At 57.5% G+C, this 20,870-nt stretch overlaps 1 protein-coding gene across 2 annotated transcripts in view; it reads left to right on the forward strand.

The window, feature by feature from the left end:
- The window catches only part of TESC (tescalcin), a 62,956-nt gene extending 43,513 nt beyond the window's left edge, over positions 1-19,443 (forward strand). The window contains exons 3-8 of one of the 2 annotated variants that reach the window (XM_027956545.3): positions 4,439-4,519; positions 11,214-11,353; positions 13,052-13,113; positions 13,208-13,315; positions 16,892-16,939; positions 19,183-19,443. In XM_027956545.3, the coding sequence (XP_027812346.1) occupies positions 4,439-4,519; positions 11,214-11,353; positions 13,052-13,113; positions 13,208-13,315; positions 16,892-16,939; positions 19,183-19,260 (517 nt within the window). In that variant the 3' untranslated portion in view covers positions 19,261-19,443. Of the gene's footprint in view, positions 1-4,438; positions 4,520-11,213; positions 11,354-13,051; positions 13,114-13,207; positions 13,316-16,891; positions 16,940-18,191; positions 19,134-19,182 lie in introns of those variants that run through there. The other variant, XM_027956544.3, reaches the window with a different exon arrangement.
- Positions 19,444-20,870: the final 1,427 nt, after the last annotated feature.

Genomic DNA, 20,870 nt, shown 5'->3' on the forward strand with positions numbered 1-20,870 from the left:
CTGTTACCACCATTATCACCGTTTCAAAATGAACTCACTGCGTGTCACACGTCATGCTGATAGCACCTTGTGTGTGTGTGTTAAGTCGCTTCAGTCGTGTCCGACTCTTTGCAGCCCCATGCACTGTAGCCCGCCAGGCTCCTCTGTCCATGGGATTCTCCAGGCAGGAATACTGGAGTGGGTTTCCATGCCCTCCTCCCAGGGACCTTCCCAGCTCAAGGATCGCACCGCCAGCTCTTATGTCTCCTGCATTGGCAGGCAGGTTCTTACCACTAGTGCCACCTGGGGAGCCCAACAGCACCTTACATGGGTTTATCTCACCTAATCATCTCATTAACCCCATGATGCTGCCTGGATATTTCCATGATGCCCATTTTATAGAGGAGAAATTAAGACTCTGGGATCTGCAGTGCCTCAACCAGGGCATGTGCCTGGTGCAGGGCAGAGCCTGGACTGGCCCCAGCTGTGCTTGGCTTCGCTTCTGCTTTGATATGGGTGTGTGGGAGAGCTGCTGCTTGGTCTGTGCCCAGTTCACAGATGAGGAAACTGAGGCTGGGAGCGTCAACAAGGTGCCCACAGTGAGAGAGAGTGGTTCTGGCTTACAGAGAAAGGCAGCTAGGATTCAAAGACACCTGCACAGACCTGCTGGGGGCTGAGGCCAGGACCCCGCAACACTGTGTCCCCAGCTCGATCCCTAACATCTGCCTACCCTCTGTCAGAGGAAGGCCAGGCCTCTCTTGGTTGTTAGTCGCTCAGTGTACAGTGGGTTCTCTGAAGTCCTCCCGCCTCTGTCCTCCTCCTGAGACACTGCCCTCCCGTGTCGCCCGGGGCCCCGCTGCCTTTTGTGGGGTCTCCTGGTCCCAGCGGTGCTGCTGGTGTGTCCCTCCCTGCCACCTTAAGCATGAGGACCTGTTTCCTCCCAGTCCCTTTAGAACCTGCAGCATCTTCTGTCTTGGCTTCTGTCCCCTCCTGGGGAATCAGTCAGACCCACTTCCCCGCTGTATCCCTGAATGCGGTCCTTCCAGCAGCCCTGGGACAAAGCTCTATTGAGAGCCGCTACCTGGGCTCCGCAGGGTAGAGCAGCGTTGTGATGCTCTTTAAGTATCTGCGAACCGGGAGTGCTCGGGATGCTGAAGTGGGGGGATGCTGAAGTGGGAGGACGCTCAAGGGGGAGGACAGTGGAGCAAGGGGCGGGGCCTGGGGCCAATGCCTCGCCCACACCCGCTGCTCCGTCCACGCCTACCCTCCCTTCCGCTCCACTGTGCGTGCTCGGTGCTTGGCGCTGCCTCTGATTACTCGAGGGCTTGAGGATGTGGTGCTATGGAAATACGAGGCCCGTCCCCATGCTCTCGGGCACCTCAAAGCCTCCATCCGAGGAGCCCTTGCTCTTCACAGGACACCGTGGGTGCTGTGTTCCAGACTTCCTCCCAGGCATGCTCACCACAACCCTCTGAGGCTCCTGAGTGCAGAGGAGCAAGCCCGAGCCTCAGAGAAGCCAAGTCGCTTGTCCCAGGTGGCAGAGCTGGTAGAACCCCAATGTGATTCCAGAGGCGGCGCCCACTTCGTAGATGAGGAGACTGAGCCTGAGGAAGGGTTGACAGTCCCCAAGACCGGCCAAGAAAAGCCAGAGAGGGCTTGGGGGGTCTCGTGCTAACTAGCCATGCAGCAGCTGCTGGCTTCCTCTCCTTTCTCCCCACGAACCCTCTCAAACCCCGCATAGTCCCTTTGACTCGAGCTGTACCCATCCCGGGGGCTCTGGGTGTTTCCCCCTGTCCCTGCATCTCACTCACGGGTGCCATGCCAGAGTAGTGCAGACTGTCAGATGTGTGAAGAACAGTGACGGGAACAGTGAGACGAGCTTTCACAAGCTGAAACATACCCGTGACCCCAAACCCAGAGCAAGGGCAGAGCATCCTTAGCTCCAGGCCTCATGCTGTCTCCTAGTGACCAACCCAGGAGGTAGTTGACCGTGAACCTGACTCTGAGCTGCACAGCTTAGCGCCTCGCTTTTTGAGCTCTATATTGATGAAGCCATGGTGCGGTGGCTCTTTGCTTTCTAGTTTTTAAAAAATATTTTAGGAATATTTTAAAGCAGGCTTGCTCAGGCTTGTGCTCAGTTGCTTTAGTCGTGTCTGACTCTTTGCAGCCCATGGACTGTAGCCCGCCAGGCTCCTCTGGCCATGGGGTTTCCCAGGCAAGAATACTGGAGTGGGTTGCCATGCCCTCCTCTGGGGCGGGGGAGAGGCCTTCCTGACCCGGGGATCGAACCTGTGTCTCCTGCATTGCAGGCAGGTTCTTCAACCACTGAGCCCCCTGGGAAGCCCTTAAAACAGCCTGATTGAGATATAATTCACACGTTATGCAACTCATCCACTTAGTCTGCAGTCCATATAAGAACATTTTCCTCACTGCCAAGAGAAACCCTGTGTCTCCTAGCTGTCAACTGGCCCCCAGTCCCTGGCACCCACCAGTCTGCTTTCTGTCCCTCTGGATTTGCTTATTCTGGACAGCTCATATATTCATACATAGAATCATACACCGTGTGGCCTTTTGTGTCTGGCTGCCTTAGCATCTTGCTCTCAAAGTTCATCTCTGTTGTAGCATGGGTCAGCACTGCAGTCCTTTCTATGGCCGAATAATATTCCAGTGCCGTAAGCCAGCTGCTCTGAGTGGGTTGCCTTCAGAACTGGGAACCTCAGGAATCTGAAATGTTGGCATCCATTGATGCTGGCTCCTGAGGTTGGCCAGTGCTGCAAGCAAATGAAGCTAAGAGCGCGGAGTGGTGGGGAGAGGTGGGAGACAGCTTGGAGAGGGAGAAAACACGGAGGCATCGGGCCCCGGGTAGGTCCTGCTTCTCCTGTCTGAGCCTCAGCCTCCCCATCTGTTTGGTGGGGGCAGGACTGGGCTCAGCTGTGTGTTTACAGAGCCTTCCAGCTCTGATGGTGCGGAATGCCCCTTGTATGTGGCCCTTCCTCCTTCCCAGCATGGGTTGGTTCTAGCTTCAGGTTCTCAATCTGAGGGCCCCTAGACGTTCTCCTTTTAAGTGACTAATATCCTCCCAGCTTCCCCAAGCTGGGTCTGCCTCCTTATTCCCCGGGATTACCAGCCGGTGTCTGGGTCCCTTCCAAGGCCACTGCCTGTTGAAATCCACAGAGCAGAAGGAAAGGTGAGCAGGAAGCAGGTCCAGGAACAAAGGACAGCCTTATGTGGGAGGGTCAGGCAGCTGGGGACTTACCTGCCTCCATGACTGCAAACGCACAGCCTCTGGGACCCGCGACACCTGGCCTCAGCCACAGGGTGGCTGTGTTTGAAATTCACCATCTCCTATGAATACTTCCCTCTCTCTTTAAACAGCTTTTCTGAAATAGAATTCGCATATCCTGCCATTCACCCACTAAAACGTGCAATCCAGTGGCTTTTAGTATGCTTCCAGAGTACTGTATCCATCACCACCGTCAGTCTGACAACGTTTTCATCACCCCCTAAGGAGTCCTCGTACCCTTAGTACCATTCCCCAGCGTGGCTCCCAACCCCCCAGCCTCTGGCAACCACTAATCTCCTTTCTGTCTCTGTGGATTGACTTATTCTGGACTCCTCGTATAAATGAAATCATGCGCTGCGGCCAGCTTGTCTCACTGAGCACCGTGTCTGTGCGGTCCGTCCGTATTGTGGCCCGTGTCTGTATTTCATTCCTTTCAATGGCTGAACGTGCTCAGCCACTCAGTCGTGTCCGACTCTTCGTGACCCTATGGACTACAGCCCACCAGGCTTCTCTGTCCATGGGGATTCTCCAGGCAAGAATACTGGCGTGGGTTGCCATGCTCTCCTCCAGGGGATCTTCCCAACCCAGGGATTGAACCCAAATCTTCTGCATTGCAGGCATTCTTTACCAGCTAAGCTACCCAGGAAACCCACTTCTATCAATATTCACTGGCAAATTTCTGTGTGGATGAATGTTTTCATTTCTCTTGGGACATATCCAGGTATATACCTAGCCGTGGAATCCCTGGGTCACGTGTATCTCCAGGTTTTTAACCTGCTGTGGACACTGTGTTTGAAATCTCCAAGCGAGCAGCTTGCTGCTCTGATTCCAGGACAGCCGACTCAGGGTTTCCCTACCCGGGGTATCTGACCGCTCGGAATAGGATGCAGGCTTGTGTCGCTGCATCCTTCTGGGGGATGGGCAGGTGGATGTCTGGGACATCTGTCAGATTCCCAAAGGCGCCTCTGAGCCTCCAGGCCCTCTGTGGCCCTGCTGGTCCAAGGGTTAGAGGAGGAGGTGGACCGGTGCAGTGTATCCCAGTCCTGACTTGGGAATTCCAGGCCATTCTCGTAGGGCCTGCTCAGGGTGAAAACCACATGAGAAGTGATGGGCATGCTCTCTGACATCATTCTTTTCTTCCTCATTTCTCGGTGTGCCTCCTCCTCGGAAACTCAGGAAGGAGAACTTTAACAACGTCCCTGACCTGGAGCTCAACCCAATCCGGTCCAAAATCGTCCGTGCCTTCTTCGACAACAGGTGGGCCCTTCTCCTGGAATGCTGATGGTGGGTGACTTGGCGGGGAGTGTTTTGCCTTTGTAACCTCTGTCATAACTCGTGTTGGGTAGGAGTTGTGAGCATGGGCCAGAGGTCTAGCAGTTCTGGATTCAGGGCTAGGTGACTTGGGACAGCTCACTCAATCTCTCTCAGCCTCTGTATTAGTTAGCTATGGCTGTGTAACAAATTACTGCCCCCCCAAACTTAGCAGTTTAAGACAATACATATTTATTAGCTCACCATTTCAGTGGATCAGGAATTTGGGTTCTCTGGCTCAGGAAGGGTTAACCGGGGCTGCAGTCACCCGAAGGCATGACGGGGGAGGCTCTGCTTCCGAGCTCATCCACCTGCTCATGAACCAATCCTCAGAGCTACCACACCTGGCAACTGGCTTCCCTCAGAATAAGATGTTCCAGTGAGAAAGAGAGGAGGGAGGGACGGAGAAGAGAGAGACTGGGCACTTGAGATGGAAAACACCATCCACTGGTAACTTCATCTTGCGCATACTATTCCATCAGCTTTTCTATATTGTTTTCATCAGAAGTGAGTCCCTGGGTCTCCCCACACTTGGAGTGGGGACCTCATGGGGGATGGATACCAGGAGGCAGGCTCACTGGCACCCTCCTGGGGGCCACCTCGCTTTCCTTACAGATAGAATGACAGTCATAGCACCTGCCTTGCGGTGTTGCTGTAAGGCTGTGCTGAGATGATGTGTGTTGAAGAGCCGTAGTATGCTCAGTGCCCTGACTTACAGATGGAGAAACTGAGGCAGAGAGAGGCACCATGGACAGTGTCCCAAAGCTGAGGCTAAGGCCAGAGCTCATGTCTCCAAACGTCCAGTGTTGTCAGGGTTGAAAGACTCGCGTATCGGGAGGGACATCACTGTGTCTGAGGCTTAATGAGGAGGCAGGAGATGGACATGGAGGATGGGCACACTCTCGGCCTGACACCCTGTGTCTGCAGAGATCGCTGAGGATCAGGGGAGCGGGCAGAAAGAGGAAGGAAGGGAACTGGCGTGTTGGGATCATGTGATAGGTAGGGACTCCCTGGATGGGTTTCAAGTTGTGCGAGCCTGAACCGCCCAGCTCGGTTCTGCCAGAACTATGGGGACCTGAGCCAGAAGCAGACCTCACTGTTCATGGGATGGGACTGGGAAGTCCTCTGGCTGCCCCAGAAAATGCAGAGACCTTCCTCTAGGGCCTGTGGGGTGAGACCTGAGGAGAAAGTGCCCAGGAGTTAACCAGCCAAAACAGAAACCAGAACTGCATGTGCAAAGGCCCTGTGGCCTAAAGTCCAGATATACGAGTGACAGAGAGGGGACTCAGCTGGAACACAGAGAGGCTGAGCATGGTGAGAGGTGTGGGGTAGGCAGGGTGCATCGTGCAGACCCTAGGCCAGCAGTTAAGAGGGGTCTTAACTTCAACCCAGGAGCAACATCGGGGTGGGGGCACATAGGCCTTAAGGGAGGTGTGTGGGGCATGAAGCAGGTTGGCATCTTGAGAGGCCGCTCTGGCTGCCAGTGGGTTGTCGGGGACTGAGACCAGGGTCCCTCTGGCTGGAGCCGGGACTCCTCTGAGTGCAGAGGGATGGCAATGGGCGGCTTTGAGATACCTGGGAGGGGGTGACAGAGGGCAGAGGAAAGTGAGGGAGCTGGTATCTGAGGAATCACCCCCAGCAAATTGTCACACGTCCCTTCAGAGAGGGAAGGTCTGAAGTCACGTGGTCAGTGGTGAAGATGGGAGTAGAATTCAGCACGCCCACCTCCTTTATAACCCTGGTTCTGCCTTCGGAATCCCAGAGCGAGGCCTGGGTGGGCGGGCAGTGAGCAGAGCAGGATTGGAGGGGGTGGGGTGCTGACAGGTAGTGGAGTGGGGGTGGGGTGATGTGGCCCCCAGCGTGGAGACAGTATTGGGGTCTAGGGTGGGAGGTGGCGCAGGAAGATGGTGGAGGGTGACCAGAGTGTTGTGGCGCCCGACACGAGAAGGGGGCGGTGTGCAGACGTGTGTGTCTGTGTGTACACAGGCCCCCGGGCGCCTGCCTGTGAGGCTTGTTTCTGAAAGACTGGATGAGACCGGGGCAGCTGTGAGGTTGGCCAGGCTCCGGGGACCCAGCCTTCTGTGCTTGGAGCTGGAGGGGCTGGTGTCTTCCATGGTACCAGGTGGGCCAAGATGGGGAGAAGGGGATGCCCCGGAGGTCCCAGTGACCCCGCTGCCCCCGGGCCTGTGGAGCCCACCTGGGGCCAAGGGCTTGGTTCTTTGTCCTTACTGCTGGCCCAGGAGGAGAGTGGCGGGGCCGCATGGGGACCCCAGGAAACCTCTACTGTCCTGCTTGGTGGGGGCGGGGCCGTGGACACCAGGAGGCTGCCTCGCTTTGCTCATATACAGAATGATGACGGTAGTAACAGCACCTGCCTCACGGGGTTGCTGTGAGGCTGTGCTGAGATGACGTGTGTTCAAGAGCCACGGTCCACTCAGTGCTCAGTTGCGTCCTACTCTTTGTGACCCGTGGGCTGTACCCGCCTACCCCCACTGCCCCCTGCAAGGCTCCTCTGTCCATGGGATTCTCCAGGCAGGAATACTGGAGTGGGTAGCCATTTCCTTCTCCAGGAGATCTTCCCAACATGGGGATTGAACCCTGGTCTCCTGCATTACAGGCAGATTCCTTACCGTCTGAGCCACCAGGGAAGCTGTTCCTTAAAGCAAGGCTGGCCGGAGGTCGCTCGGCCCTCCGCTGTCCCTTGGGGAACTCGGAACAGGTTCCAGGAGTTGTGTTTTCAGGCGAGGGTGGAACTTGGGTGTGGCCAGGCTGCTCTCCAGGACTGATACGCTGCCTGCCGAGGGGACTGGGCCCGGGGCCCGAGCTGGAGCAGAAACCTCCCTCCGGCCAGAGGACAAGCGGCCCTGAATCCACAGTCAGAGGCGGGAGAGACCCCTGCCTTGCTTGGAGCATCCGACGTTAGGACAGAGCCATGAGCGCGGGCACAGGCAGGTGCCTCCTGAAGGATGGAGGGAGGCCCTCGGTCAGTCAGGGAATGTTGGGTGTCTGCAAGATGTCATCAGGCCTTTGAGCCCCTGATGAGGGGCATGTGGCAGGAAACGGGGGCAAAGGCTGGGCTGAGACCAGGTGGAGGCTTGTGGTGGGGGGAGTCACCCCAAGAGCTGGAGAAGCTTCCAGACAGCATTGAGCAAGGGAGCAACATAGTCTGATTTGCTTTTTTTTTTTAAATATTTATTTATTTATTTGGCTGAATTGGGTCTTAGTTGCAGCATGTGGGATCTAGTTCCCTGACTAGGGATGGAACCCGGGCCCCCTGCATTGGGAGTGCAGAGTCTTAGCCACTGGACCACCAGGGACGTCTCTGACTTGCTTTTTGCGGAGCTCATCCTGGCCTCTGCCCATTGGGATGGTGGAGGCTGGAGCAGGCTGTCCTAGGAGAGAAGGAGATCGGATATGATGGGGAGGGAGTCAAGGGGTCCCCGGGCCTGCAGTGCCGGCGGCTCACAAGACCCCTGCTCTAGGGAGTGACCACTGGAAGATGATGCAGGACGGTGCGCAGGAGACAGGGAGGACAGCTGCCCATAGCAGGAGGCAAGAGCCCACTCCCGCCCCCATCCCCCTGTGGGCTCTGGGACTGCAGCCTTGGGGCAGCTGCTTAGAGACACGGTCTGGAGAAAGGGAGGCCCCTGGTGAGTTGGTGGACTGCCCGAGGTCAACAAGAAGAGGAGGCCTGAGGAAAGGCTTCCCCAGCCGGGACCTGGAACAGCTCAGCGCCTGTGCGTCCTTTGCATTTCTGTCCTGTAAGCTCTGCCAAGGAGTGAGGGAGGAGGCAGAGGACAGGCTGGAGGCGGGAGTTTCCTTTCAAAGAGTACCAGGGTCTGCCTTGCATCCTAAGGCGTTTTGGGAACAAGACAGTGAAGCAAAAAGCTGGTTGGAAGGCAGTTTGAGCCAGGTCTGTCCCCACCTCCAAGGGTTCTGGTCCTCACAGTCACTGGAGAATTAAGGAAGTGAAAACACTGCACTCAAGCAGGCTTTCTTGCAAAAAGAGTGCTGTGATGCAGGGCTGCAGATTTGGATGTAGCCCCCGTTCTTTTAGGGTTTCCCAGGTGGCACTAGTGGTAAAGAACCCGCCTGCCAATGCAGGAGACTTGGGAGACGTGAGATAGGTTCCCTGGGTCAGGAAGATCCGCTGGAGGAGGGCATGGCAACCCGCTCTAGTATTCTTGCCTAGAGAGTCCCATGGACAGAGGAGCCTGGTGGGCTACAGGCTATAGGGTCGCACGAGTAGGACACGACTGGAGCGACTTGGCACGCACACCCAGTCTTCTACCCGCTGACCCTGGCCTCAGGGTGCCCGCTTTGGAAACTGGAGTGGAGAGCAGGTGGGCCCGGCTCCAGGCGCTATGTCTGGGTTTCCTCGGCCTCTGCCCTCTGGTCGCCTTGAGAGACCAGGAAGCTGGCCCACATAGACCTCCCAGGGACATTAGGATGGGAAGGAGCCCCTTGCCCCAGAACTGGGTCCTGATGCTGAAGCAGCCAGGTCACAGCCTCCCCTGATAAGCAGACACACATGGCCTGCCCGGCCCAGGGTCCGTCACATTTCCCCGAGCTCATCTCTATCCCCCTTGCTGCAGCCAGAAGCCCCTGAGAAGAAGATGCAAGTGAACCATGCCTCCTAGGAGCCTGGTGATGCCTGGGGCTATTTTTACACCTTGTAAGTCTGGTCTGTGCCCCTGACAGCAGGAATTCTGAGGTTATTAAAAATCTGTCCAGAGGAACAGTGGGAAACCTTTGTAAGAGATGATTTCAGAGAAAATTGAGGGGAAAAAAACACACACACTCAAAGACTAGGCTTACTGAGTCCTGGGGAGATCTCCTCTCATCTCTCTAGTTTGTTGTTTCACAATCCACCTTTTGTGATCCAGGCTCAGGGGCCACTTTTTTCTGGAAAATCTCCTGGAACGGAAGCTTGGGGATAGTGAGATCTCTAAACTGTGAAGTGTGGTGGAAGCTGCAGGGGCAGGATTTGAAGGGGATCAACTGTGCCCCTGCTTCCCTGGTGGCACAGCAGTAAAGAACCTGTCTGCCAATGCAGGAGATGCAGGTTCAATCCCCGGGTTAGGATGATCCCCTGGAGAAGGAAATGGCGACCCACTCCAGTATTCTTGCCTGGGAAATCCCACGGGAAGAGCCTGGTGGGCTATAGTCTATGGGGATCACAAAGAGTCAGATACAACTTAGCGACAAAACAGCAACAGCTGGGCCCTTAGAGAGAGAACCTTGAACATGTTCCTTTAAGCTGAGATGTGGTCTTAATCCCAGGAGGCACCCAAGTGCATTTGAGAAGCACCATCATCCCAGGCAAACAGAACTGTCCCTTTGCAAGGAGGCACAGGGAGGGCAGGGGGACCATCAGACAGATGGCGACCTGCCCCAGTAGAAGTTGATTAGTGGTAGGAGTATGGCAGCAGTGGGTCAGGAGACCGTGTTTGGTTGGAGTCGGCTCCAAGCTGTTTTCTCAGCTCCTCTGCCAGGACCTGCACTTGGCTTGTCGGTGCCCTCGCATGCATTTGCTGAGTACCCGCTGTGTGTTCAGCATGGGATGGACCCAGCCTTGGGTACCCTCCCCAAGTCCCGCCAGGAACTCAAGCCCTTTCCCACCCCTTAGGAAAAATACATTGGCGGGGACAACCTCAAACATGCCCTGATCTGTTAGAAAACCTGCAGTTAATTGGTGCACTTCACACTTTGGTAGGAAACAGATTACTCAGAGTGCCTGCCAACAGATCACTGTGCCCGAGTTTCAGACAGCTGATAGAGAGCAGGAACTGGCAAACTTTCTCTAAAAGGCCAGAGAGTAAATATTTTAGGCTTCGCAGGCCACATCGTCTCTGTTGCAACTGTTCAGCTCTGCCTTTGTAGCCTGAAAGCAGCCGCGGATACCATGTAAATGAGCAGGCGTGGCCGTGTGCCAATAAAACTTTATTTCTGGACGCTCAGATTTGAATTTCATGTAATTTTCACTTGTCATGCGATGCTATTCTTTTTTTTCCCCCTTAACATTTTTTTTTCAGCCATATCAAAACATACAAACCCTTCTTAGCTCATGGGCTATATAAAAACAGGCAGCAGGCAGGATTTGGCCCCTGGGCTGCAGTTTGTGACTCCCTGACCCTTTCGATCTGAAGGGAACAGCTGGGCCCTTAGAGAGACCCCTGCCCTCCAGGCCACAATCGCCTCATTAATAATAAAATTAATGACAGCGAGCCCATGCTGTACACCGACTGGGCCTGGCGCTGTGCCAGGTGCTACCCGTGGGCCCAGGGAGGCTACCCAGTAGGGTCTGTGGCCCCCCAAAGCCCAGCCTCACCTGCCTGGGTTCTGTGCACCAGGCATGCCTGGCAGCCCCCGCCCCACAGACACAGCTGCCTGTGTCTCCCCCAGACCCCCACATGCTGGTTTCTGGGTGCGGGGAGTGCAGCACAGGGCTGGACTAACCCCCCAGGGGGCCCCCGGTACCCCCCACGAGCTGGTCGCTGGGTAGCAGAACCCAAGGCTGGGACAGCCATTGTAGGTGAAGCGAGTGCTTGGAAGGGCCGGTTTCTCTGGGGCTGTGGGTGACAGTGAGATGAGCTTCTGTTCTGAATACACTGCCGACACCCCCTTGTTGCTCCTGCAGGAACCTGCGCAAGGGGTCCAGCGGCCTGGCCGATGAGATCAACTTCGAGGACTTTCTGACCATCATGTCCTACTTCCGGCCCATCGACACCACCATGGACGAGGAGCAGGTGCAGCTGTGCCGGAAAGAGAAGCTGAGATGTGGGTGTCCCGGGGCCCCTCCCCAGGGCGCACCTGGCCGTTCGCATGTCCCCGAGGCCTGCTGTGCCCCTTCGGGGGGTGGGGAGGGTCAGGGAGCACCAGCTCTGGGCCTTGGGGAGGAGAATTTCACAGCACAGAGGGTGCTCCCTCTCCTAGGCTGTTCTGAGACAGCCTCCTTGTTGACACTCCTCAGCAACTGGTGATTTTCTGGAAATAGAAGGGTCTGTCGGTGATGGGAAATTGGTTTGGACAGACTTAGTTTAATCCAGCCCTTCCACTAAGCAGCTGTGTGACCTTGAACCTGACGGTGGGAACGCGGGCTGGACACGTGGCTGGTTCTGAGGCTGGAGGAGACCTCAGGGCTGCTCTTGTCCCTCGCCCCGGTCCATGGCCCGCCACCAGACTCGGCTTCCCAGGGCGGCCTCTGTGGGCCCATGGCCCACGCTCGGAGCCGCTCTGGCCCTGGGTCTGAGTGCAGGGCAGGCAGCGCCCACCCCTCCCCGTGCTCTTTCCCATGACCCCAGCATCCTTCTGCACCCCGCCCCCGAGGGAGCAGCGTCTGCAGGGAATGTAAACACGGGCCTGGGCTATACTTAGCTCGGGATGTGGACCGAGGGCTGCTGGGGGCAGGGGGATGGCGCCTGGTGTCAGCCCAGCTTCCAGATGGTTCCAAGGGCTGGGTCAGGGGTCATGGGGCCTATGGGATGGGATGGACTCTGGTTCAAACCCGTGGCTGCCCCTCCGTTAATGAAGTGAAGTGAAAATCGCTGTCGTGTCCAACGCTTTGCGACCCCATGGACTGTAGCCCGCCAGGCTCCTCTATCCATGGAATTCTCCAGGCAAGAATACCGGAGTGGGTAGGCCCTTCCTTCTCCAGGGGATCCTCCCAACCCAGGGATCAAACCCAGGTCTCCCTCAAGGCAGGCAGATTCTTTACCATCTGAGCCACAGGGGAAGCCCCCCTTAATAGGGCAGCTGTGGGCAAATGCCTTCGTTTCTCTGAGCTTGTCAGCCCCGTCTGTGACAGGGGCTCAGGGAGGGGTCATGTGAGGATGAGGGGCGGAGAGATGTTTGCGGAGCGCCAGGCATGGTAAATGCCAGGACCGAGGCCATCGTGAGCTTGAGGCTCCCTGAGGCTCAGCCAGGGGTGGAGAGGACACCTCCCCTTCAGCTCATGGCTCTGTTGGGATGCAGGCTGCTGAGTGATGTCAGTAAAGGGACCAGGTGACATCACTGAGAGAGAAGCTAGCTGAGCAGCTGTGAATGCCCCTCAGGGGCCGGCTCGGATCAGCCAGGGGCAGGAGGGAAGCAGCAGGGTCTGTGACCTGCCCCAAGCCCAGGATGGCAGCCAGCCTCTTGGGTCTGTCAGGAGTGACACCTTGAAGTCATGCTGAGATGATTTCCTGTTGATGAGACTGTCGCATGGTCCATAATGAGGCAGAGGTGTAGTGACTCCCATTTTACAGATGGGAAAGCTGAGGCTCAGAGCAGTGAGGTCGCTTGCCCAAGGTCACCCACCTGAAGTGGCCCATCTGGCCCCACGCCCTTTGCCCTTGCCCCCTACGGCCTTGGCATTCGGGTTGCATTGCTGGGGGTGTTTTGCTCAGTTTGAGGGAGGGGGAGGTTGGGGTAGCGGGGAACCCAGGGCTCCCGTCTGCCTCACCTGACTCATCCTCTGCCTCTCCCCGCCGCCCCCAGTTCTGTTCCACATGTACGACTCGGACAGCGACGGCCGCATCACCCTGGAAGAGTATCGAAATGTAAAGTATGCTCCCACCTGGCGGGCCCCGTCACGCCCCGCGCTCAGCGGCCTGGCGGAGGCCGGAGCTCACGGTGTGTCTGCCCCTCCGGCAGGTGGTAGAGGAGCTGCTCTCGGGGAACCCGCACATCGAGAAGGAGTCGGCGCGCTCCATCGCTGACGGCGCCATGATGGAGGCGGCCAGCGTCTGCGTGGGGCAGATGGTGAGCGCCTGGGGCCCCTGTCCCCACCCTCCTCTCCGCCGGCAGAGCCCTGCCCGCTGTGAGTCGGTGCTTCCCCAAGGCCTGGAGGGCAGAGACCGCACGTGGCCCGCTCACCGCTCCAGCTGGGCCTAGCACAGAGCTCTGCTCAGAGGCCTCGCTGCTTTCCTGTCCCACCAGAAGAGCAGATCTGAGGTCCCAGTCCTGGGGGGTCGGGCCAGGCAGGTGAGGCTGGGCTTTGGGGGGCCACAGACCTTACTGGGTAGCTTCCCTGGGCCCATGGGTAGCACCTGGCACAGCGCCAGGCCCAGTCGGTGTACAGCATGGGCTCGCTGTCATTAATTTTATTATTAATGAGGTGATTTGTGGCCTGGAGGGCAGGGGTCTCCTGAGAGCCCACAGTCTGGTGTCCAGGGAGGAGCTGGGAGCATCGGGGGCCACGTGTAGATGAGACAGGGCTCGGCCATCCGGGCACGTGGCCGACGAGGGTGGGAGGCTTCCCGCTGGTGTCAGAAGTGGTGAGTCATTTCTCAGAGCCAGGCTCTCGGGCCTGGGGTTTCTCCTCCCGGCTCTGTTGACACGGGGCCCTCTGGGGTTGCAGGGTGTTGAGCAGCGTCCCTGGTTTCTACCTGCTGGATGCCAGTCACACCCTCCAAGGTGTGACAAGCAAACATTCTCCCGACACAGCTACCACCCCTGGGTTGGCTCGGGGTCGGGGGTGTGTGTGAAAGAACCGATGGGGCAGAGGGCGCAGGGACGGACGGCCAGGGGACTGGGAGCCAGCGCGTCTGTGGGCGGCCACTGCCGGTGCTCACGGGCTCGGATGGTGCTGTTGGAGGTAGGGGGGAGTTGCCGGCTCCGTTGGGAGGCTCCAGGCACCCCCAGGGTCCTCCGAAGGGTGAGCGCACAGAGTGTGCAGGCACCGTGCTAGGTTCTTCACGGGCATTGCTTCATGGACTTGTAGCCTTGTTTCACTGGTTCCAAGTGAACTAAGGGAACCAAGGCTCAGAGGCATAGGAATCTTCCGGACTTCCTGGGCAATGACCTGGACTCTTCTCTCTCACAGGGGCTCTGAGCCCCTGGGGCCTGTGCGGGCAGGCACATAGTCACCTCCATGGACTTTTTTCCTTGCAGGGGTGGGGGGATTGTCTCGGGTGTTCCCCCTGAGGCCACCTCCTCTGGCTCCTGCGTATTTACTATAGCTGCCGTCCCAGACACCACCACAGCCTTGGGGCCACCCCAGCCCAGGTGGAGGGATGTTTTTTTCCTACTGGAACCTGCTGTTTGTGCCCAGGCCCGTCATCTGGAGACGGCGGTCCTGGGCCTGCCCCCAGGGGCAAGGGGGCTGTGGTCACTTTACTGACCTGCATTTTATCTGTCTGCTTCAGGGGCCCTAGGGAGGCTTCTGAGTTTGGTGAACCCACCCTCCTCAGCAGATTAAACTGCTTCAGAAAGGGCTGGTGGCCTCGTTGGGGAGCGCGGGGATCCCCGGCTGAATCCCCACTTGATTTAATTACACTTTCCTCCAATAAATTGCTCCCTGTCGTACTCCAGTTTCAATTGGCGCGTTTTCTTAATTTGCTGTCATGAAATCGCTGGCAGCTGGCAGCTGCTGGTCTGCATAGAATCCATGCGTCCTTGGAGCCCGTGCCAGCTTCCCGGGGGGCACCCTGCCACCGTGGGCATCATCTGCCCTTAGTTACCAGTCCTCTTTGTGCTCGTAAAATGTTTTCTCATGTGCTCGTCGACCAGATAAACACAGAGATGAGGGGCGACCACGTCCTTTCATAGTGCGTGGCCTCTGAGGACACTTGAAGTTTCTGCCAAAGACAGACGAGGCATCGCCCACCATCATGGACTTCCAGGGCCGGCTGTCCGCTGCGGCTGGGATCTTTCCAGAGTGCGTCTCTGGGAAGCCTTCCTGTGGCTGGAGGGTGGGCCGGCTTTGCTGGGGCCTCAGCCCTAGTGCTTCCCTGGGCCTCTGGCCCCTCCACCTGCCTTGCTTCCACCGGGCACCCACCCTGCACGCTGGGCCTCGGGCCAGTGGAGCCTCATCTATAGTTGGCTCCTCTTGGCCGCCCTCGGGGGCCTGGGGTGGCCGGCAGGCGGAGGGCAGCCACTTCTTCTATCTGTTGACCCTGGTCAGGAAGAGCAGGCAGCCCTAGGGACAGAGCTGGTCCAGGCCTTCTAAGAATCTGGCATTTTTTCATAAAATTAAAAAGTATATCCCAAATTAGATTAAGAGCAGAGCCCACTTGAGGGGGCTGTTGTGAGATTCGCATCAGCTTGTGGTAATCACGTTGGTAAAACACTTGTAGCAGACGCATGGAGAGTGCCTGCTGGCATTTTCTTCCTTCTTTTTTAAATGAATTATTTATGCATGTATTTTTAGCTGCACTGGGTCTTCGTTGCTGCACGTGGACTTTCTCGATCTGCAGCGAGCAGGGGTCACTCTAGGTGCGGTGCGCTGGCTTCTCAGAGCACTGGCTCGGTCATTGTGATGTATGAGCTTTGTTGCTCTGTGGCATGTGGGATCTTCGCAGACCAGGGATCAAACTGGTGTCCCCTGCATTGCAAGGTGACTCTGAACCACTGGGCCAGCAGGGACGTCCCTGGTGGTTCCTTAACTATGCATCAGAACAAACCTGTGAGCAGTTCGTAGAGAGAAGTGCGTCTCTCCTGGCCCTCCTCCCTAAAGAGACGTGTCTCTGATGGGTTTTTCCCGACACAGATCAACGCACACGAGTGTCTTCTAGCTCTGAGTCACACAACACGGCGTTCAGTTCCCCCGGCTTCCTCGTCCCCGTGCTGACCCCACACGTCCACGGGGCAGGTGGCAGCCATCTGCAAGCATCTTTCTGCTCCTTGTTTCTTTTCCCACCGGGTGCATCTCTTGGAGCCTCTTCCAAATCAGCCTATGTGGGATCGACCCCTTCTTCGTGGTAATCCGTAGCCCGGACGACCACACTTTCTTTGGCTGGTCTCGTGTTGACGGGCGGTGGGATGTCCACCCAGTTGTCATGGGCACGGAGGGCGCTGTGGGCCGGGGCGGGAGCTGTGGGGACTTGGTTGTAGCGGCATCAGGGGCAGGCGCCCTGCTTATCATCTTGTGCGTCCCCGTGTGCTCAGGTGACTCGGCAGGAGGGAGGCTCCTGGACCCCATGCCATCAGGGTGACTCACGGGCAAGAAGGGGTGGGCCGTGCGGGCTGGCTTCATTCCCTTGGCCCTTTCCCCAGTGTCTGGAGCGCCGGTCAGCCCAGAGCTACTCTTAACCAAGCCTGGTTAAGAAGGCAGGATGGAGAAACAACGGGGGGTGTCTGTTGGTGGCCACCCCAGCCTCTGTGCCCACCCCATACCCCTTCTTTTCCCATCTTTGTCAGCCCTGTCCTCCCCAGGGGCACAGGCGGGGGTGAGCCTGCACCGGCTTCCACCCACCCTCAAGGGGATGCTGGAGGCGCACAGTCCACAGTGTTCTTGTGGTCCTACCTACACGCCCCACCCCTCTTTCTGCGTCGGTGGGTGGAGGTGGAGGGCCTCTGGGCAGAAGCCACTCACTGCGCCCCGTTCTCTGTCTGCAGGAGCCCGATCAGGTGTACGAGGGGATCACCTTCGATGACTTTCTAAAGGTGGGTGCCTGGGAGTTGGGGGTGGGCATGGGGGCTGCACTGGGGCCTTGCAGGGGACCCTGCTGGTCAGGAAGAGACAGGCGTCTCGAGGGAACAGGGTCTAGTCTGAGTGTGGTCTTTACGGTGGTTTAAACTGGTTTTACGTATGTTTATTGGAAGGGTGATGATAGTCGCAGACGCTCAAAACAACTTAGCAAGCACAAAAGGGCCTCTGAGGAAGGCTCCGGTTTTCTCCCCATCCAGTCCCTGGTCCCCTTTCTCAGAAGCACCCTGTTGACAGCTGGAACCAGGGTCTGGAATGTTCAACGCCTGTGAGCCCAGCTCTTCTCAGAAGCACGTGCTGGTGCTGCCCACGTGTGGCCCCGCCGTCCTCCTGGGCCTCGCAGACAGTGCTGCGTGCCCAGCTGCCCACCTTCCACCCTGGTTAGTGGACATTCAGGCCTCGCCCAGCCTTCATGGCTGTAAACGTGCCCGCAGACTGGGAACGGGCCCTGGGTGCTTTGATCGGTGAGGAGTCAAGCCCCCCTCCTGTACTCTGCCTACTCTTTGGCCCTAAGCACCCCAACAGTGGGGTCCCTGCACCCCTTCCAGGAGCTGAGGAAGATGGGAGGTTAGGGCAACGATAGCCAGGGTCTCCTGGGCCAGCCGCCAGTGCTCTCAGGTGGCCCTGAGGGAACAGGCCTGTGCCTGGGATGGGGTTGGGGACCCCGACCCCATGGCTGAAACTCTACGAAGCCGAGGGGCAGCCTGCCTGAGAGGCTCCCCCAAAGTCTGAGCCGCCAACTTGGCCGGTCATGAGAAGAGGAGGGTCATGGGTGGTACAGACCAGGCCTGAAGGAGAGACTGGAAGGGTCTGCTGGGCTGGAGGAGGGCAGCCTCCCTCTCAGATGTGCCCTGCCCACCCCCCAGGGCAGGTGGGTGGGGAGAAGTTGAGCTGGCATTTGTGCCATGGGTCACCTTGGCACGTGGAAAGATGGTAACACCCAAGCAAGAACCAGAGTGAGCAGTGAGAAGACCAGGGAGGCCAAGGGGAGGTTAGGGAGGGAAGGGTGCTGCTTTAGGCCAGAAGACGAGATAAAAATCCTTTTTGGTCCCAGAAAACCAGCTTCTTCCCCAGCAGTCCGTTCCCCAGCCCTGCCCTGCCCGCCTCCAGGGCTCCCCAGTCCAAGGCCGCTGGGCTTTTCCCCACCAGCTGGCCACTCCCGTTCTCTGAGCCCCATCGTGACCCTCTCATCACCTTGGCGTTTGGCAGAAACCACTCTGCGCATCCAGACATCTCTTCCTGGGAACACCCTGCCCACCTAACAAGGAAAGCGCCTCGGGCTGTGGGCGTGTGACGGTGGCCGAAAATGTGCCGAGGCCTCCCTGTGGCTTGGGTGCCCACAGGACTGTGCTCGCCCGAGCTGCGTGGCTGTCCCTGCAGATGTTGAGGGCGACACTGTGAGAGCCTGAAGTTCTTACATAATCAGGGAGACGGTGACCAGTCACCGCCCGTCACACCCCTCGGTTCTTGCCCGCATCCTTCCGGCCGTCTCACCATCTGTGGTCCTCTTGGTACCCAAGTGGCCGAGGAACAGGAGTCCTGGGCACTGGAGCTCATGGCGCGGCATAGGGTCTGGTGGCCTGAGTGTCCGCTAGGGACCTGGCCAGGATGGACCCTGATGGAGGTGCCAGGTATGTGGTGACAGACGTGATCTTTGGCAGAAATCACCTTTCCTGGGCAGGAGCTTGTCTTTCTGGAACATGGTGACCTATCTCTAGGTTATAAAGATCTGTCACGACCTTTGAATGAATGATAATGGCTTGATGAGATCTTAGAATTAACACAGTCCTTAACAGTTTACAAGCCACTTCCATACAGGATTCCACGGGAGCCCCCACCACGGAATGGGCAGCACAGGTGGTGGTCTCCACGTCTTTCTGGTGCAAAGGAGGTTTAACAGGGTCTCAGGAATTTGCGTGAAAATCACAGAGTCTGAAGTGGTGATGGGTGGGATTTGAGCGACTTCAGCTAGGAGCCTGGATTCAGCACTTAAATAATAACTTGCTGTAACAGTCCAGAAAGAATCCAAATGTCAGAGCCCAGTTAACCAGCACAGAGGCAGATGGAAGAGGTTCCATGCTTCGCTCTGGATCTCACCTGCGGGGGCATCACGGTGGGCGGCAGAGGTGGGCGGGCGGGGAGTGGCCGGGGGTCTTGGGGGACAGGGATGCCCACTCACGCTGCTCCGTCCGTGCTCCAGATCTGGCAGGGCATCGACATCGAGACCAAGATGCACGTCCGCTTCCTTAACATGGAGACCATCGCCCTGTGCCACTGACTGCCCGCCCCCACGGAGCGCCTGCACCGGGATCTGGGCTGCGCGGGGGGGGGGGTGGGCCCATTTGCTGCAGCCTTTATTGTAAATAGCCGACACGCCTCGCTCATCTCGTTTTCCTGCAGGGTATGGTGTGTGAGACTTTGCTGTTTTTATCTCTAATAAAAAAGGAAAAGGGTTTGGTAATGAGCGTGGCTCCTATCTGTTCCCCACATCCACGCACATGGTGTCCTGGCCATCTGGCAGCCCAGAGGTTAACCGCGAGGAGCAAGCAAAGGCTGGTTTGCAAGGGGATTTTTTTCCTCCCTTCCTGTCTGGCGTGTTTGGGGTTAACAGGTTGCTGTTTTCCCGACACAAGTGCTGGGAACTTGGGAACAAGGGCAGGGGTTGGGCTGCGGGGGTGGGGGACTTCCTGGGTGTCACGATCTGATATTCAGACCCAAGGAGAAGAGGTGAGCAGGGCCAGCCACGGGGACCACCCAAGTTCACCCCATGGTACTGGGGGCACTGGCAGTTAGCCTGGTGGGATCAGATTCGGGGGGCCTGGCCTGAGGACAGGGGTAACCACACAGCCTGCACCCCGAGGTCTGCAGCACAGCGGTAGCTGGGGAGGCCACCGGCCCAGGTAAGCATCTCCCACACCTCCGGTTGTTGCCTGCTGGCAGTGGAGGGTGAGGCAAGGGGGAAACACAGTCGTTCAGCTGGGGGCGGTGGCTGTGGCCGGGGAGTCAGCACAGGGCTGGCCTTCGGTGGTGCCCTGGGGACCTGCTGCCTCTCTTGAGCAGCGCTGTGCTCTCTAGTCACGTTCCGCTTCCTGGCGGTCCCTGTTATTGACACCCACTGGAATGTACCTTCCTAGCCTTCTAGGAAAGCTCCCCTCATCACTGGTTACTGCTATTATTCTTTGTGCTCTTAAATTTGCAATTCAGTTTTGGTATTAAGCATCTTTTACCTACCGTACACTCACACGTTGGGGTTCAGATTGTAACAGGCACACCCTGGAGCCTTCATCCGATGCCCAGCGCCCGGGTCTACGTGCCCCTGGAGCTGTGTCAGGTGCACACAGCAGACGTGTTGCTTAGGACGAGGTGAATGTTGGTATTTTGAAGCCAAAACAGAGCCACGAGGCAATGAAGGGAAGCGTGACCACCTAGCACAGAGTTGAGGAGCCTGTGTCTGAGGGGGGCGGCAGAGCTGGGAAGCCCTCCTTATTCAGATGGTGAGCGCTGACGTGGGCGTTCCAGCCCTGGGGAGCGCATGGTGGGGCGGCTGGGACCTCCGACCCCAGCGGGGCCTGAGGAACGCTGGCTCCATGGACCCGATGTGCAAACAGGCCTCTGGGACAGCGCCAGCCCATCTCCATCTCTGGTGAGTTGAGAGCCGTATGGAGTCACTTCCGGAGCTCTGCTGCTTTTTTGTAATTTTTACTGATTTTTGGCCTTTTAATGAAGTATAGTTGATTTACAACATTGTGCTAATTTCTGCTGTACAGCAGAGTGATTCAGTTAGACATATAATACGTACATCCTTTTTGTATATTCCTTCCCACTATGGTTTATCCCAGGAGACTGGATGTAGTTCCCAGTGCCGTACTTTTGGATTTGCTTGTTTGG

Source organism: Ovis aries, chromosome 17, assembly GCF_016772045.2.
Source record: "Ovis aries strain OAR_USU_Benz2616 breed Rambouillet chromosome 17, ARS-UI_Ramb_v3.0, whole genome shotgun sequence".
NCBI lineage: Eukaryota > Metazoa > Chordata > Mammalia > Artiodactyla > Bovidae > Ovis > Ovis aries.